The following is a 19,556-nucleotide window of genomic DNA, read 5'->3' as shown; positions in this document are numbered from 1 at the left end:
GCAAAAAATACGGTAAATATTTCTACAAATCCTAAAGCAAAAAAAGTATCACCTCCCCACTTATTGTACCATTTCATCCATACTTGCTACTTTGAAATGCCCCCAGTGAAGAACATTGATGGCTTCACAAAGTTTTGCACTTCAATATAATCAAACACTGTTCCTCTGTGTAAAAATATATTCTTGTCGTATCCTCTTTTCACCAGATTTGTTAGCTTCATCATGTATGCCATACCCCAGGCTATGTTTCAAATTGTTCTCAAGTACGTTCATATTTGTGATGGCCTGGGACTCAGGCTCAGATCCAGAGGAGTCTCAGTCTGCACCAGATCTTTTGCCTTATCTGAACCAAGTCTGGGGCCTGATCCTGAAGAGTCCCAGTCTGCACAGGTTCCCCTGCAACAAACACCAGCTGGGCCAAGTCAGGGGCCTGAGCCTGCCCTGGCTCCAGATGCAGGGATTACCTTGTTGCCTTCAGCTGGGCTATCGCTTACAGCTGCTCCACTACTGGTTTGGTCAGGGGAGGCTGAGGCGGCCTCTGGGTCTAGTAACCCACCGACGTCTCCTGAGCTTCAGAGACTTAAGGTCTGAGAGAAGGAGAGACCTGAGTACGCGCAGGATGAGTGCTCGCCTCTGGGCGAAACAGGGAGGTGAGTCGCCGGGGGATCAGGACCGGCCGTTACCCCAACAAAGATAAAAGGCTGTCAGACCCCGCCCCAGGTTGTGGGAGCAACATTGCTGTATGCCAGACCCTGCCTGAGATCCTGTACCTGTCCTTGCCTGGTTTCCTGCCTCGTGTCCTGCCTTGGCCCTGTCGGACTGACTCCTAGTGGAACCTATGGATTCTGGACCAGACCTGGACCGCGGTTCTTGGGTTACCCCTGGGCCCAGCCCATTATTTTACTTTCAATTGCATAGGTTTTCTGCTCTGTTGTTTTCTGGCCTGGGCTCCTTTGGGAGGAAAGGCAGGATAGGCTATAAACAAACAAACAAACAAACAAACAAACACACTTGGTTCCTCTGCACACCCTGAAGAGGTTCAGTTTCACAGCAGCAACCAAGGGCAGAACAAGCGCTGTGTGCTATATGGGGCATCTACCAAAAACAGCACACCTACCTGGCACTTTCTTATATAACAAGCAATTACACTCTGAGAATGTTGCGATAAGTCAGCCATGCAGTCTGTTTCCCTGCTGGCATCCTCGCGATGAAGCGAGGATGTCATCATAGCTGAAGCAGATGCTTCCAGCTCTGAACTTATGTTGTTTGTACAATTTTCCCTTTCCCAAAATCAATAACCATCTTTCAAGAAGAAGAAGAGGATGTCATCATGACACCAGGAACAGAACTGTGCTGTACAGAATGTTACAGAGGCTCATGGGAGAGAGCTCGACATAGGAATGCTGGTTTTGGCGACTGGCCCGTATTGTTCATAAGTCTGCGTTTGCCCCCAAGAAGCACGAAAGTCTCTGATCCAGGTGTGTGCTTCACTCTTTGCAGGGTCAGAACCAAAGCGAGCGATAATGACTACTACAGCCAATAAAAGGTAAAAAAAAGGTAAAGAACCCCTGGATGGTTAAGTCCAGTCAAAGGCGACCATGGGGTTGCGGCACTCATCTCACTTTCAGGCCGAGGGAGCTGGCGTTTGTCCACAGACAGCCTTCTGGGTCATATGGCCAGCATGACTAAACCACTTCTGGCGCAACTGGTTACCGTGATGGAAACCAGAACGGCTGGGAACGCTGTTTACCTTCCCACCACAGTGGTACCTATTTATCTACCTGCACTGGCGTTCTTTCAAACTGCTAGGTGAGCAGAAGCTGGGACAGAGCAACCGAGAGATCACTCCGTCACAGGGATTCAAACCGCCAACCTTCCGGTCGGCAAGCCCAAGAGGCTCAGTGGTTTAGACCACAGTGCCACCCGTGTCAATATTATGCCTCCCGATGTGTCAATGCAATTTACAGATAAGAAGGCTATTTAGATGGGAAACATATGGGACATTGAGATCCTAAAAGGAGGTGCAGTAATGATGAATTTAAAATGGCAACAACCTAGGCACATACCAAGCATATGAGGATACTTACTACAGATCAAGGCAACAGCCATGCGCAACAGCTTGAATTGGCACTTCATTCCAGACCAGTTCTGGGGAAAGAGAGGAGAGGGGAGTCAACAATCTCCAATTAAGTGTTTCACATGCTGAGAATCTGGAGGTAGATATGAATCTAAAGGACCCAGAGGGCTCTCTCCTACCCCCCCTCCCCACACACCCAATGCCAGCGAACAAGCTTCCCTGCAGCTTCTGCAGCCTTTGGCATACTCTCAACTCACTGGGCTTTAGGGCAGAGAGAAACAAAATCAGAGATTAGCTTTCTGAAGTCAGTCAATTCCGCCTGCTTCTTAAGTCAGCAGCAATGCTGGCCAGAAGAGGGAGATGTTTTAAAACAAACCGAAGGGACAGGGAATGCCAATTTATTCCCCCTGCACCACACAACACTGCATAATCGCATGGGGTTTTGAACGCCTGTCCTTTCCGCTGTGAAACCCTTACTCAGGAGTCCCCAAGCGATTCTCACAGTTCATCTGTTGGGTGAAACGTCTGGGGGTGCGTGGGGGACGAAAAAAAAAGATAGGGGTTGACCCGCCACATGGTAAATTGTCATCTACTCTCTAACAATTTCACAGATGAAAAGAAGGACTCCTCTGCTGCAACAGAATAGAGATTCAAATATGAGACTCTTGCCCCTAGGTATGGTTGAATCTGTCAATTTCAATTTCTCTCTGTTTCTCATTTTTCAGTTCACATGTCTGCAGCAATCTGCAATTTAGGAAAAAGATCCTAATGAAACTTAAGCAGCAACTTAATGCAATTTTCTCCTAATAAACACATTTTTTGTATGCCATTTTCAAGATTCTAAGTATTTTCACAAGCAATTGGACCCAATATATATACTCACTAATATATGCATTTTATGCACACTGGCTGGACAACTGCAGCACAAAACTGGAGAAGTGAAAATTTCGAAGGATATTTGTGTTTCAGTTCATATATGGGTCTGAGAAGGGCAAATCAGGTAGATTCTCATTAAAATGTGAACCACATCACATTTGTCCCCAATCCCTATCTGCCCCAAATTGTTTTCTTTTAATGTATTATTCTGCATTTCCTTTTATGGACAGAGCAGCATTTTTATATAGACCATCTTTAATGAGACTGATATCATCAGTTTATGCAAACAGCTCTCCTTTTCAATCAGTTACATGTTGCTCTCTCTCTCCCATCTACCTTCCCAATTGAAAGTAAAGGAACAACCTGCAGCATACACTGTGCTTTCCTAAGCAGGAAATTGGAAAGACCTTGTGGCACACAGCTTAGAAGTAGTGGAGGATCAATAAGAGAGCCCTGCTGCAAAGTAAAGCAACCTGCAAAATTTAGAGGACAAGCTCAGTTCTCAAGGAAGAGAGACCGAAGGAAAGACTAATATTTAAGCACAGAGATGATGGGTTAGAATGGATAATGACCTTACAGGTGTAGTTAAGGCACTTTGCTGAATAGGTATTTAGGTAAGAAAGCACTCACTTCATCACATGTTCAATATTTGCACACCAAGGCAATAACTAAAGGTGCTTTGCAGCATAGCCTTTCCAGAGTATGCAATCATGCTGACAATCTTCAGCATGGATTATGACTGGGGTAGCATCAGAAATGTTTATTCGTCAGGCTTGTACAATGATGGCATTTTCTGCTGGTCAGATCAGCAAAAGAATTCTACCTGTCAAAACACAGTAGGCTCCTCTGGGTATTAAATAACACATTGTGGAATCATACATTGCCACAAAACAGTGCCTGATCCTGTCCCCTTATTTAGATGTATCTTGCACACATATTCTATAGCGCAGTGAAATCTGAATCCAACTGTGACAAGTGAACAATTATTACAGATCAGTTGTGCTACTTGTGATCCGTCCCCTGCCCCTACAGCCAGCTCCAGTGATTGCGAAAATTGCCACTAATTATATCTGTGACCTTGTGAGAATGTATCCCGGAAAAGCTAGAACTGCGAGATCATTATTGCCCATTATTTAGGGAAATTGCAAACTGTAAGGGAAGAAAGAGAAATGAACATTCCAGCTCATAACTTGCTCCGACGCAGAGGAGAATTTCTCATTTAGTTATTATGCAGCATCAAGGAAATACATGTTGGAATTGGTAACAGAAAGAGAGAAATTATCAACCCTACGCATGGCTAGTCGGAAGTAAGCCTCACTGACTTCAATGAGGCAAAGTTGTATAAGATTGCAGTCTTAAATATCTATCTCTTCTACCACTTTATATTATGTGTATCTATGAAACATAGGCCAGCAGAACATACGTTGCAGTGCTGACCAACATAACAGAAAGCAGACAAATCCAGAGTTAGTCACCTCAATATATTTAAAGATCAGGAGCTGAGACTTGAAGCACCCAGCTTTCTTTTCTCTGACAGAAATCAGTGCTACCATCTGTTTGTCCTTGACACTAGGGAATGCCACAAAATATTGCCTGATCCAAAGGCAAGCTTCTTGAGTGATGATTCTCAATAATTTCAGTGGATCAGGAAAGTTGAACAAGCCATAGGGATTTTTCCAGGGTGGGGTGTTAGCAAAGCAAATTCTACAAACAAACAAACAAACAAACAAACATATATAACTAGCATCAGAAAACAGGTTATCACTTCTAGTAGATCTGGTGACTGAGCTGTGTTGAGGCCTGGGTAGACCTGGCCTCTGAGAAGCTTATAGTCTAGGTCACTCCATTGTTTCCCAGCAGGTAGACTTGCTGTTTATCTATGGGTGAACCCGACTGTCAGGTAACATCTTTCCACTTACCACTGGAACCCTCCATCCTTTTTCCCTGGCTCCCTTCATCTTCTCCAGCCCTTCACTAATTGCACTGCTGCTGCTGCTACAATCAACTTCATTGCCCACTCCCCACTGCACTGATTTAAAAGACAGCTGCAAACCGTAAGCCTGGACTACAGCTTGAGATTGCCATACACTCCTTCCAGCAAAATGAGTATAACTCTTTTCAATAGAACAGGCATCAGAACTACCCAAGCTGCATTTCTGAAAGGCCCTCTGTAAGAATCTGTTATACTCAAGTCTATTAACAGACACAGAAATGCCAGAAGATACCAACAGAACGGGGAAGAATTTGCTAGGTGTCACCACCAAAGGCATGGATCTTCTGCAATTCTGATTGCAGAATTCAGTGTGTGGATTGCAGATTCCTGGACATTATTGCTTGCATTTTTAAGAATCCTTCAAAACAAACAAATGTCAAAATAAAAAAAAAAATTAAAAAACTGTCCAGTAGCACCTTAGAGACTAACTAAGCTTGTTCTGGGTATAAGCTTTCGTGTGCCTGCACACTATCTGAAGAAGTGTGCATGCACACGAAAGCTTATACCTAGAACAAACTTTGTTGTTGTTGTTTAGTTGTTCAGTCGTGTCCGACTCTTCGTGACCCCATGGACCAGAGCACGCCAGGCACTTCTGTCTTCCACTGCCTCCCGCAGTTTAGTCAAAAGAACAAACTTAGTTGGTCTCTAAGGTGCTACTGGACAATTTATTATTATTATTATTATTATTATTATTATTATTATTATTATTATTATTATTAATTTCGACTGCATCAGACCAACACGGCTATCTACCTGAATAGAGAAACAAATGTTAACCTCTCATGTTCATTGTTTTGATATATGTATGCTGGAAAGTCCAGGCCTGGGAGCTCGTGCCATCAGCTTCTGTCATGAAACAAATTGGCTTTTTTATTTATTCTGTCCTTCCTCCAAGGAGCTCAGGGTGGCATACAACTGGGGGTGGTAGAAGGTAGCTCAGGATCTACTTATAGACCTGTTGGTGCTTTACAGAACATTGGCAAGGGTTTCTGTCTCTCAAGCGATCAGCCGTGGTAACAACAACATAACTTTTCCCATCTGAATGGGAGGGTTGAAATGAAGAAAGCTAACCAGGAGCAGACTGTTGTATGAAAGGACTATGAGGTTAGTTCTGGTACTGTACACAAATTTCTAGGCTCAGAATGCGCTTAGAGGCACCCTGTTCTTTAATACTAACTATATGCCTAAGGACGGATCGATTCTGACACTCAACATGCCTTTAATCTTAAGTATTTTGCACCAGGCACTCATTGATGGATCTCAGGGTTCTAGTAAAAAAACAAAGTCGTGAGTCAGAGCATCTAATGTCTGAGCACAGAGTACACTGAAACAGGCTTGGCTACAGAACAAAAAAAAAAAAACAAAAACAAAACCCAACAATCTAGTAATACAGATGTGACAAGTCATCACCCCAGGAATTTTTCATAAGGCACTTCACAAAACTTTAAAGTCTCTGGCTGGGCCTGTGGCAGACTCATTTTTCTTTTATGAACAAAGCTCTGGGTGAGATGCGAGGGCTAACCAAGCAAAATATTACAGATCAATAAATCTGAGCTTAAGAACCCAGAGACGAAAAATCAATAAATTTTATGTGCACTCTGGGGGTGGGGTCCGACAAGATGCACACACACTCATGGACATAGATCTGATGAGTTCTTCAATTTCCTTTTTTTATTGCGCAAGCCCTGACAGTTTTATAACTTTATCCAAATCTCCTCACTTCCTCTCCTTCTTCCCCGTGAGAGGACAGTTTTAATCTCCCTCCTTATCTATGGGGGTGGATGAACACAGTTGGGGTGCAATGAGTTGTTCAGTGCCAGGTGTTTTGTGTTAATAGTCCCCAGGGAATGTGAAGATAAGACAGATAAGCAAATGGCAAGAGATGCTTTTTTGTGAGCCTTTCCAGCTTTTGTCGACCTCTGGAGACTCCCTAACAGGTCCCTACAAAAATGTGCAGATGAGCAGCACAAACATAGGCAGACTCCAAATGCGTCACAGAGCTTTGTATATGTCTACAATTCACAGCCGAAGTCTTGGTTAGCAGCTGAGTTGATCCTTAAAAAGGTAAAGGTAAAGGATGCCTGACAGTTAAGCCCAGTCACAGATGACTCTGGGGTTGCAGCGCTCATCTCATTTTATAGGAAAGGGAGCCGGCGTTTGTCCATGGTTTTTGTGGGTCATGTGGCCAGCATGACTAAGCCGCTTCTGGAGAACCAGAGCAATGCACGGAAATGCTGTTTACCTTCCTGCCGGAGCGGTACCTATTTATCTACTTGCACTGTGACGTGCTTTCGAACTGCTAGGTTGGCAGGAGCTGGGACAGAGCAACGGGAGCTCACCCCGTCGCAGGGATTCAAACCGCTGACCTTCTGATCGGCAAGCCCAAGAGGCTCAGTTAGCCATGGTAACTATCAGGGACTTCAAATATTGTATGTTTGGGTTCATTTTAGGATGGATGAATCTGCCAGTTTTAGTCTCTGTTTCTATTTTTTCCAACCGTAAGTTTCGCTTGCCCCATTTCCAAATACATTTGCAATCAAAAACAACGGCTGGATTTTACAAAAACATCTCTGCATCTGATCACTCGGGGGGGGGGGGAATACATGTTCACAAACTTAGGACAACTGTCTTTGAAGATAAGGATTTTCATAAAGCTAGTCATGGGGAGATGCTTTTATGGCCTAAAAAAATTGGTAACAAACCACAACACAACTGGAAATACAGCTGACAAAAACAGCAAAAGAATTTAGGTTTACGGTTGATTGAAAATATTTTGCAGTACATCTGGAGGGCTGGCTTATACCTTCTCTGTTAGAGTGACAATGGGGTAGTCTTCGTATAAGGTTATTTCTAGATAGCTTTATATCCCGCAGAGATTAAGAAAGATTATGAGATCAGGAATAAGTATTTGCTGGAAAGGATGTCACAGGAAGGGAACTTACATTCACATCTAGTGGGTCTGCCCTCAAATACAAGCATACCTGGTAGAAGTCATGCATGTTAGTTGTATTATAGCAGGTTTTTGCTTACAGGGCTTTCCTTTAGTTTTTTAAGATCTTGCAAAAATGAAAGATCGGGATTTTATTCAAAGCATATCACTGCAAATATATTGAACTTAATTTGGCTCTGGAAAGGCTTTGAAATGCCAAATGTCGGTGAATTAGCAAGATCTGGGACATTATAGTTATAGAACCAAGCAAAATATGTTTTATTAAACTGAGAACAGCCAGAATTTCTGGTGATACACTTACAAGTTACTTGGGAGACTGACTTATCCCCTATATACCCAGTAGGCCACTATGGTCTGCGGGACTCTTTATCCTGCAAGTTCCAAATATCTCAGAAGTCTGCTCTACGATAACTCTGTGAAGGGCTTTCAGGGTGGTTGGCCCATTCAGTGGAATAGCATTTCTGTTGAGAGGTGACAGGTTCACTCTGCACTTTCTGGAAACATTTGAATATATTTTTGTTCCAACAGGCTTTCCCAGTTGTATAAATGGGTCTCTGCCATGGGTGTCTATTTTGTATTGCATTGCTTTGTTTTTACTATATTTGTTTTTTGTGAGCTTTTTTAAAAAAAGTTTTCATTTCATTTTGCAATATATTTCATTTTGCAACAAGAACTATTGCAAACTCGTTGACTATCTTTCCATTATTCACCCATAACAGCATTCAAGGTGTCACAAAAGAAAGGGAAATACATCACCACACCATGCAAATAACATACAAAAATAAACTCTAATCAAGGAGATCTCTCCAAAGGCCACCATTAGTCTGTGAGGAAGTCCTTATCTGCTCTTCCTGTCTCATGTACATCAATCAGCTTGAGGTGTTTGTGTAGAAGCTGATTAATAAAATTATAATTATTGACAGCAATAATAATGAAGTAAAAATATTTGTTAATATTTTGCTGTGGAAGAACATAGCAAGAACACCCCCACATCATTCAGCCTGGACACTGAGGTCCAGCTCCGAGGGCCTTCTGGTGGTTCCCTCCCTGTGAAAAGTGAGGTTGCACGGAACCAGGCAGAAGGCCTTCTCGGCAGTGGTGCCCACCCTGTGGAACGCCCTCCCATCAGATGTCAAGGAGATAAGTACCGTATTTTTCGCTCTATAAGATGCACAAGACCATAAGACATAGTTTTTGGAAGAGGAAAACAAGGAAAAAAATATTCTGAATCCCAGAAGCCAGGACAGCCAGCGGGATCTCAGCACAGCGATCCCGCTGGCTGTCTTGGCTTATGGGATAGCCGCGTGCAGCCTCTCCCAGGCAGGGGGTGAAGGCTTCCCCTGCCCGGGAGAGGCTGCGTGCGGCTAAGGCTCCCCCAAGAGCCGCGCTCCCTTTAAAAGAGCGTGCGGAGTGTGTGTGCGGCTCTTGGGGGCTTTTCCCCGAGGAGGGAGAAGGGCAGCCCCTCTCCCTCCTCGGGGAAAAGCCCCCAAGAGCCGCACACACACTCCACACGGCTCTTTAAAGGGAGAGCTGAGCAGAACCTCCTGCCTGCATTCGCTCCATAAGACACACACACACATTTCCCCTTACTTTTTAGGAGGGGGAAAGTGCGTCTTATAGAGCGAAAAATACGGTAACTATATAACCTTTAGAAGACACCTGAAGGGAAGCTTTTTAAGGTTTAATAATTTATTATGTTTTCATATACATTAAAAGCCGCCCACAGTGGCTGGGGCAACCCAATCAGATGGGAGGGGTACAAATAATAGATTATGATGATCAAGAATGAATTCCAGATGTTGTAAAAACTGGGATTGGTATGGATAGGCTGTGAATATTCTGTTAAGTTTCTTCATATTGCAAACTAACAAAATATTAACAAGGATGATTTTATGTTTGGAACCATGGAGATCAGGTTTTGAATGTGCCTCCATGGAGAAGGGTACCTCTAAGAAGCAGGCATGATACAATGTGGGACTAACATAATGCATATTTAAGAAAGCCACACGGCTCTCGGCGATCCCACCAGCACCTTCATCTGTAGTACAGAACAGAGGAGTGCCAGCATCTATGGACTGTGGTGAAGTGTGATTTGTGCCCTGGATATGAATCTGACAAGTCTCAAAGACCACCATGCAGATATGCCTCTAGGCTAATGATTCAGGCAGTGAGGGAAATTGCTGGAGAATGCTCCCATCTGTGTCTTACAGTGCTCATGGGTTTTGTCTATAAATTACTCCAGCCACTGAACAAAAAACCCCAAAAACTTTTGCTTCTTTTCTTCTAAACTAATTTTCTTTTACGCAGTTCTCCGCAGAGATTAGTAACATAGTCAAAAGGCTCAGGGTGCTGCTATTAAATATTGCGTTTTCTCCTCCACTCTTTATTTCCATGCATCTTTATTTAGTTTATTTTCCCCCTTTATTACTTCCCGTCGGGTGAAATGCCTTATTGCTTGCTCTTCGTTTATTTATTTGCAGGAACATTTCATTCTGCAGCCAAGGACGTTTTTATTTCTTGCAGCTACCCAGAGGCACTCAGGGAAGCAAAAAGATTCCAACGAACCTTTTCTCCCACAAAGCAAACGAAAAAGCGTAACGGAAAGATGAGCACTGACATTAATGGGATGCAGCAACAAATGCAAAAGATCATTTTCATTATGGAAGATTTCCCCTCATCAGCATTAAGTGAGAACGCTTTGTTTCAAATGCCAGAACTGGGTAATGTGAGAAGATTCTACAGCCAAGCATGAACAACACAGACTCCTGTGGCATCATAAACTAACACATCTATTATGGTATAAGCTTTTGATGGGATGCTGTACATGAATACCATATGTGCCACTCTAAAAGCGCGGGGGAAACTTGTGTGAAATAGAAAGGTGACAAAAGTAATTCGCACAAACAATTTGAAACAGACTTATGGGCATACCAGAGCTACATGGTTTGGTCCGCTAATCTGTTCCCACTGGCTAATTAACTAATTTTATTTATTAGATTTTATCTGCCACCCTTCATCAAAAGATCTCAGGGTGGTTCACAAGATAAAAATACAAGAAAAAAGCCCAAATAAAAAGTTAGAACAGAAACAACAAAACAATAGCCCACCCCAAACACATTTAAAAGGACGTAGAATATTAATCAGCCAAAGGCCTGGTTAAAGAGGAACGTTTTTGCCTGGCACCTAAAATATATATATATATAATGACGGCACCAGGCGAACCTTCCTGGGGAGAGCATTCCACAAACATTCTGCATTTTCATCATAAATGGAACACTGTCAAAAGCAGGAGCATTTCTGGAAGTCAGCCTAAACACAGAAGCTTCCCCCCTTAATTCCTTATCTGTAGTTCATAGCTCTGTGCTGTGGTCATACACTCAGACAAGGATGTGTGGTTTTTGTCTTTGTTGCCTATACTTGGCAAAGGCAATCTGGTGTAGCCAATAATGACGACCAGCAAAAGACCCTTTCTTTGGGGCTTCCCACAGGCATCCGGTTGGCCACCGTGAGAACAGGACGCCAGACTAGATGGGCCATTGTCTACTAGCTCTTCTTATGTTCTTAAAAGCTTAATGAAGAGACAGTAACAACCGCAGCAGTTGGCTGTTCCTAATACTGGAGAAGCTTGGATTCCAAGCAGCAATTCCGTCCAATGAAGTCATGCCATTCCTGGTCTCTAACTCAAATTGTATCACTACTTAGTCTAGTACTTACCATTACTATGTTGGCTAGGTGAGCAGATATCAGGGCGTACACGCCTCCAGATGAGCCCACGACAGGTGCAGTCATATCAGCAATAGACACTGCTAAGGAACCTTAGAGAGAGAGAAAAGGGGAGGGAGAAAACTTTTATTGCAAACACCTTGCTAAGCAAAAGAGTCAATCTTCTTCCTCTTTTTTTTTTTTTTTGGCACATGAAGTTCTCAGAAAAAGGGGCATTTACAGATTTTCACAAACCTTGCTAAGCAAAAGAGCTGACCTCCTCCCTCTTTTTCACACATGGAAAGGGCACCTACAGATTGTTGTTAATTCGTTCCGGAGGTCCGTTCTTAACCTGAAACTGTTCTTAACCTGAAGCACCACTTTAGCTAATGGGGTCTCCTGCTGCTGCCGCGCTGCCATTGCACGACTTTGGTTCTTATCCTGAAGCAAAGTTCTTTACCCGAGGTACTATTTCTGGGTTAGTGGAGTCTCTAACCTGAAGTGTATGTAACCTGAAGCGTATGTAACCCGAGGTACCACTGTAGTATGTGAAGCCACAGTCAACGACAGGCAGAGTCAAATCAATCTAATTTTGGGCGTGGGGAGAGAATTGGGCCAGTCCTGCTTTCCAAACCTAAATCATTTTGCTGATGGAGGAAAAGTACAAGGTGGTCTCTCTCTCTCTCTCTCTCTCTCTCTCTCTCTCTCTCTCTCTCTCTTTCTCTCTCTCTCTCTCTCTCTCTCACACACACACACACACAGCCTGACCCACTTTCTCTTGCAACTAAAAGACACTTGGGGAGGAAATTGGTCATATGGTCCCCATGCATATTGGCATCCTAGGGGGGGATGAGACACTAGCCTAACTTAAAGTCCCAGCTGAATGAGGTTTTGCACCTGTGAACTCTCTCTCTTCCGAGGGCTCTATGCAGCCCTATACAGTGGTGCCCCGCAAGACGAACGCCTCGCAAGACGGAAAACCCGCTAGACGAAAGGGTTTTCCGTTTTGGAGGCACTTCGCAAAACGAATTTCCCTATGGGCTTCCTTCGCAAGATGAAAGCCCATAGGGAAATCTCCGGGACAGCGGGGAAGCACAGCGCGTCTTCCCCACTGTCCTCGGACCTCCTCCGAAGGCTGGCGGCGGGCGGAGAGACCTCCTCCCGCCGCCAGCCTTTGTTTCTCCACTATCCCGGACGGCTTTTGAAGGCAGGCGGGGGGGAGCAAAGACTTTCGCCCCCCGCCGGCCTTCAGAAGAGGTCCAGGACCTCTTCTGAAGGCGGGCGGGGGGCAAAAGTCTTTGCTTCCCCCTGCCTGCCTTCCCGGGGGCTTTTAAATCGCCCCGGGACAGCGGAGAAGTCCCCCGCTGTCCCGGGGCTTTTTAAAATGCTGGCGGGCAGCAGCGGAGGCTTCGCTCCCGCCCGCCAGCATTTTAAGATCGCCCCGGACAGCGGAGAAGTCCCCCGCTGTCCCGGGGTTTTTTAAAATGCTGGGGGTGGGAAGAAAAGCCCTTGGTCCCCCCCCCCCCAGCCTTCAGAAGAGGTCGGGGGACAGACTGTCCCCGGACCTGGTCTGAAGTCGGTTTCCATAGGAACGCATTAATTGATTTTCAATGCATTCCTATGGGAAACCGTGCTTCGCAAGACGAAAAACTCGCAAGAAGAAAAAACTTGCAGAACGAATTAATTTCGTCTTGCGAGGCACCACTGTATCTACATCCGTTTTAGAGGTGGGATGGGAGGTTAAAACACACACCATTGTGCTTGTGTCTTCCAATCAGTAGAGCCTTGACCCAGGCTCCGTTTTGCTGAACACCATATCCGCTTTACAACTACAGTGGTACCTCGGGTTACATATGCTTCAGGTTACATACGCTTCAGGTTACACACTCCACTAAGCCAGAAATAGCGCTTCAGGTTAAGAACTTTGCTCCAGGATGAGAAGAGAAAATGTGCAGCGGCGGCCCCATTAGCTAAAGTGGTGCTTCAGGTTAAGAACAGTTTCAGGTTAAGTACGGACCTCCGGAACGAATTGAGTACTTAACCTGAGGCACCACTGTACAGGGAGGCTACCTGTAATTTGCAAGGCTAGGGAACAAAACCAAATGAACTCGTGTAGGACCACACACAAAAACCTATTGGGAACTTTTGTGATTTAGGAACTTTTCTACTAATAAGGGGCAGTGTGATAGATAGGTCCCCTGAATTCGTTATTTGAATTGGAGTCGCGTTTTGGAAATGCAATCACTGTTTCGAGACCTTCCAGCGCTCTCACGCAAACGGAGATTGTGCTTGTTTCCCAAAGTCTGCACACCTGACAAGTTAGATCAGAAGCAAAGAGCAGATGATGTGGACAAATGGGCTGGCCGCATGCTAGAAAGACAAGCTAACAGGCAGCTGATGCAATAGCTGCTGAAGGCCAAGCTACAAATTCCCCTTCACCATTTTTAAAAACAAACAAAAAGGTCACTGGAGCTTGCATTGAGGTGTGGAGGGTTCTATTTCTTTCTGTACCAAATTCCTCAAGCTGCTTTTCTCTGCACACACACAGAGAAAAAAGAGACACTCCTCCTCAGCCATCCTTCCTCCACTCTCAAATGCATCCTCCAATGGCTTGAGGACAGGCCACCTGAAGGATCATCCCCTTCCATATATACTTGGCCAGGCCCCAAGATAATCTTCAGAGGCCTCTTCTCTGCCCTCCCCCCCCCCCCAATCACCACAAAATGAGGTGAGGCAGGCAGATAGCTGCTTGTGAGAGGGCCTTTTCAGTGGTGGTGCCCTATTTAATGCCCTACAGTACAGTCGTACCTTGGAAGTCGAACAGAATCTGTTCCGGAAGTCCGTTCAACTTCCAAAGCGTTTGAAAACCAAATTCTGATTGGCGACAGGAAGCTCCTGCAGCCAATCAGAAGCCCCGGAAGCCCCATCAGACATTCGGCTTCCAAAAGAACATTCGAAAACCGGAACACGCACTTCTGGGTTTCAATCGTTCTGGAGCCGATTTGTTTGGGAGCCAAGGCATTTGAGATCCAAGGTACGACTAGACAAAGAACCATTCCTCGCCTGCCGTTTTCCCTCTTCAATCTCTTCCTCCAGCCACGTTTCCCCAATCTTAATTCTCTTCCTTTTGCCTGCCTTCACTGTTGGAGCACCCATTTTTAACTGTGCGGTTGTTGTTGTTTTAAATGAAGAGGCACATCTCATGTGTCCATCTTAACCATCCGGTTAAGAATTTTGCATAAATACTTTTGGTTCCCCTCTCCTGTATCTTTACAACTGCGTTGTATTTGTGTCCGCACTACTGCTGGCGGCACCCACTCCTTTCTCTCCACTGCGAACGATTTGAAATTGTTAAAGAAAATATTTTCACCTGCATGCTGCGAAATAATTGGTTGCAAGCTAAGAGATATTTTTCTGCCTGTGATTTTTCCTGGCAACTTCTTTTTAGACCAGCTCCATCCTTTTAATGAGAAGGCAGCACACCTTCACCCAGCTTTTTTTAAATTCTTAGCATTCCCCCCCCCCCCAATAGTCTGACACAGTTAAGGTGGGGGGAGGGGTGACGACGACACAAAATCAGCTGAGGAGAGGCAAAATATGTACGGTGGATGGATGAAAGAGGAGGGGGGTAAGAGTCAAACACACAGAGCTGGAAAACGAGAGAGTCAGAGACAGAGAGCACAGATGTGATATTCTCAAAGTAACAAAAGCAAAAAAGAGCAAAGACAGGTTATTTTGCCAAGAACTTGATACGCTAAATCAAGCCTGCCTGAAATTTAATTACAACTCCCATCAGTCCCTGCAAGCAAGGCCAATGGTCAGGGATGGTGTGAGTTGTAGTCTAGCAATATCTGGAGGTTCCCCACATTTTGGATGACCAAAGACACTGAGGATGGACAGGGATGGGGAAGAGTTGGAATGGTACACACGTGAGCACACACGTAGGCTTCATTTCAGGCCTACTTCTCCCTGAGTTGAAGGAGAGAAGGCAAGTCCACAACCTCCCAAGGTTCCACTGTCAAACAGCTCTTACTGTCAAAAAAATTTTTTGCCGTATGTTTAGTTGGAATTTCCTTTCTTGCAACTTGAAGCCATTGGTTCAAGTCCTACCCTCCAGAGCAGGAGAAAGCAAGCTTGTTCCCTCTTCCATGTGACAGCCCTCGAGATATCTGAAGATGGCTATTGCATCTCCTCTCAGTCTCCTCTTTTCCAGGCTAAACATACCCCAGCTCCTTCAATTGCTGCTCATAAGGCTTAGTTTCCAGACCCTTGATAATCTTGGTTTCCCTCCTCTGCACACGTTCCAGCTTGTCAACGTCTTTCTTATGTTGTGGTGCCCAGAATTGGACACAGTACTCCAGGTGTGGTCTGACCAAGGCAGAATGGAGCGGTACTATTACTTCCCTTGATCTGGACACTATACTTCTGTGAACGCAGCCTAGAATAGCACTAGCTTTTCTTGCTGCTGCATCTCATGGTTTACTCATGTTAATCCTGTGTGGACTCATACCACTGGCTATGTCAGTCATAGGACCAGATACTCCAGATGCACTGAAAAGGACCTTCACTCTAATATGCTCATGGAGCCCCCCTCCCTATTCCTAGCTTTCTAATCCAATTATGATATTTATGCTTCCCACCTCCATGTACTGCCTCATAGCACATAATTCTTTTTTTAAAAAATTGTTCAATAAGGCAGACTTCTATTGCAGCTTTATTTGTTCATTGCAGCAAGACTTGCTATATAGGTAAGGACCGGGGCACAGGAGAGGGACAAATAGCTAAACCTGCCAATCACTGTCCCAGCCATCCCATGACACCCTCCCTGCAGTTGCTTCTTGCTCTCTCCTCTTGTTATAATTAGATTTGATCTATCATCAAGCCAGCTTCCTTCACCTCCAAACTGCAGAGGCGCAAGACGTGAATAACAAATGCAGTACAAATGTAAAAATCAATCAGTCCATGAAGATCTATCATCCCATAGATTCACTGGTCATTGGAAAGTTGCCATGTTGGGCCCCAACCAAAATCCTTCAGCTGACAATTACTGACACTGCGGTAAACAAAGGTAAAGCCAAATCGGATATATAGATTAAAAAATAACTCCTGGGTACTTTATCCCTCAGGAAATCTCTTCACATGAAAAAAGGGTAGTAAGCCCCAAAACTGCATCTGTGACCTTATAACTGATTTCTCCCCCTCATAAGAGGAGGTTAAGGGGTGATATGATAGCCATGTTCAAATATATAAAAGGATGTCATATAGAGGAGGGAGAAAGGTTGTTTTCTGCTGCTCCAGAGAAGCGGACACGGAGCAATGGATCCAAACTACAAGAAAGAAGATTCCACCTAAACATTAGGAAGAACTTCCTGACAGTGAGAGCTGTTCGACAGTGGAATTTGCTGCCAAGGAGTGTGGTGGAGTCTCCTTCTTTGGAGGTCTTTAAGCAGAGGCTTGACAACCATATGTCAGGAGTGCTCTGATGGTGTTTCCTGCTTGGCAGGGGGTTGGACTCGATGGCCCTTGTGGTCTATTCCAACTCTATGATTCTATAACTAATGCTTAATTATAGTAGTTCCTGATCCTGCACTCACTGTACAGCTCAACTGAGAAATGGGATCCTCCTTCATGAGGGTCCTGGTTGCGTGCGGACCCTAAGGCACCCCACAGGGTAAGCTGTGGCTGGGCATGGCCCAAGACTTAACAGTCGGGTCCTGGGATCGCGCCAGGCTGTTTGGGATGGACAGCGTGATTCCGGGGCCTATAAAAGCAGCAGCGCGACGTAATAGGGGGCACTTGCTTTGTGCTGCTGAACACCCTCCCCCCTCCCTAATTTTAGGTGGTGCTGCTTTGGCCTTGCTTTGGATTGGGTCACCTGTTTTGGAACAGGGGCTGGGTAGGGATTTTTCCATTTGGCAGATTGGCTGTAGCCACTTGGTTTTCACCTACCCCCTTAGCAATCGTCACAACTTTGTAAGGTTAGGCGGTTAGGCATTGGCTTACTGAAATGTGTGGGAGGGGAGGTGCGGCCATCACCTGCCCCTCCAGAAACAGGGTGTTCCGGTAAAGGAATCTGGGGGTCCTGGATCTCGCCTGAAGTCGCTTGAGGGGCTAGGGCCATGCCAGGACCACAGAAACCCCGGGGTGAGCTTCGGTTGATCTTCATCAATATTGCTCCCTTGTTTGGTGTTTACCCGTTCAGACTACCAGCCAGTGAGGCAGAAGTCAGTTATAGTCTGTTGCCAATGCCTAAGCCAATACCGCTCACTTTGCTGTAATCAATAAAGCTGTGGCCTAAAATTTTGCCCAATAACTTAAACTAAAATGATGTGTCAATTATTTACAAGGGGAGGGCTTGGGGGCCTCGAAGCACAAACACGGCACTAGGAAAAACTACAATAACTTTCTCAGTTACCAACAGAAGTCCTGTTCACATGTCTTCATCTGAACATACAATAGCTTAGAACTGGGGCAGGGGCACAGACCCCCATAATCCTGGGCCAACGGGCTCCCATTCCAACTTTCACATTTTTAGTGCAAACGTCTGAAGGAGGTTTCTATGTGTGCTCATTTAACAAGCTTAGAATCATCACAGCAATTAGCAAACAGGAACCTTGACAAGACAGGGGATCCTACTGCAGAGAGATTTGTAGGCACACTGAAGCGGAGCCCATGTGCCTGGAGGTTGGGAGAAAAATTTGATCAGGTCCACATTTTAAAGTGGACCAACGCAATTTGCACTCCCTGAAACAATCAGCAAAACAATTCACAGCTATCCTTTGTAATTTGAACTTCTATGAATCTTGTGATGTAGGCAAACAACGTGTACAAAAAGACATACATAGGTGAAAAGAACATAACAGTGTATTATATTAGGGGGGAATGCTTGCAAAATATATATACAGTATTAGACAAATTGTACATTAGAAGGAAAGCAAACTAAAATGTTAGATTTTTTTTATGTAGCTTAAAAAAAATGACAAACTGGTGCAGAAATGTGGAGAACGAAACTAAATACGAGAAAAATAAGAAAGTGAGAGAAACCAAATTTGACAGATTCGTCCATTCCAAACAGGGGCCGGTGTGGTCTGAAACAATCAGCTTGTCACAGTGCCTTCAAAGGAGGAACTATGATCACACCTTGAGAAACTCTAGACTTGGTTCGATTTTACTTCCATGCAGTGTCATATTTTCAAAATTACTGCAACCAGTGATATTTTTCTAGAAGAAGAGGTGCCGGAGCTCACGGTGAACGCCTCCCTTGTTCTCTAATAACGGCAATGGCGCCCACCTGAGAGGTGCCAGAACTGAGTTACGGTGAGCTCCTGCTGAAAAAAAAGCCCTGACTGAAACATTTATATAGTGTTGATAAGGACAACATTATGGTGGCGAAAGATAAAGAATCCCAGAAATTTAGCTAGCTAGAATGATGATAATAGCAATTATAAATTTGCCCACCCATACCACTCCGCTGACCAAGGCAAATGATGAGCACCTTCTCTCACAGGAACCTCAACCATGGAGATGAACCACAATTTCAGTATCAGCCAATATCAGGTTTATTCACCCATACAACATACCTGCTACAACTCCAGCAATGTAGACAAACCCGATCCTTGCAGCACCATGTACCATTTCAAGGGGGACTCCAACTAGAAGCTGAAGGACAACATTGAGTCCAAGGTGCTCTATCCTGGTGGAAATGGAAATAGCATTAAAAAATAAAATAAATAAAATTCCTGCATTACAGGGGGGTTGGATTAGATGACCTTGGAGGGTCCCTTCCAACTTTACAATTCTGTATGATTCCCTTTGGTACCAACAGACAAGTACAGAGACTTTGTATAAATCAACAAGTCACCATCTTAGTGCCAGGGTTTTGGGTGGGTTTTTTAAAGTTTATTTTTAGCTAGGTTAAAATAGATTATTTCCCTAAGTGGGGTGGGGTGGGGTTGAAA

The 19,556-nt window shown here is 44.6% G+C and overlaps 1 protein-coding gene across 9 annotated transcripts in view; it reads right to left on the bottom strand.

Annotated features, from left to right (window-relative positions):
• RHBDL3 (rhomboid like 3) overlaps window positions 1-19,556 on the bottom strand; it is a 143,351-nt gene that overhangs the window by 10,800 nt on the left and 112,995 nt on the right. For all 9 annotated transcript variants that reach the window (XM_077923975.1, XM_077923974.1, XM_077923972.1 and 6 more), the window contains 3 exons: window positions 19,179-19,291; window positions 11,611-11,711; window positions 2,088-2,148 (listed from right to left, as the gene is read on the bottom strand). In XM_077923975.1, the coding sequence (XP_077780101.1) occupies window positions 2,088-2,148; window positions 11,611-11,711; window positions 19,179-19,291 (275 nt within the window). The remainder of the gene's footprint in view (window positions 1-2,087; window positions 2,149-11,610; window positions 11,712-19,178; window positions 19,292-19,556) is intronic.

Source organism: Podarcis muralis, chromosome 2, assembly GCF_964188315.1.
Source record: "Podarcis muralis chromosome 2, rPodMur119.hap1.1, whole genome shotgun sequence".
In the NCBI taxonomy this organism is placed as follows: domain Eukaryota; kingdom Metazoa; phylum Chordata; class Lepidosauria; order Squamata; family Lacertidae; genus Podarcis; species Podarcis muralis.
The sequence above is the reverse complement of the archived record's forward strand: the minus strand, read 5'-3'. Positions and strand labels throughout refer to the sequence as shown.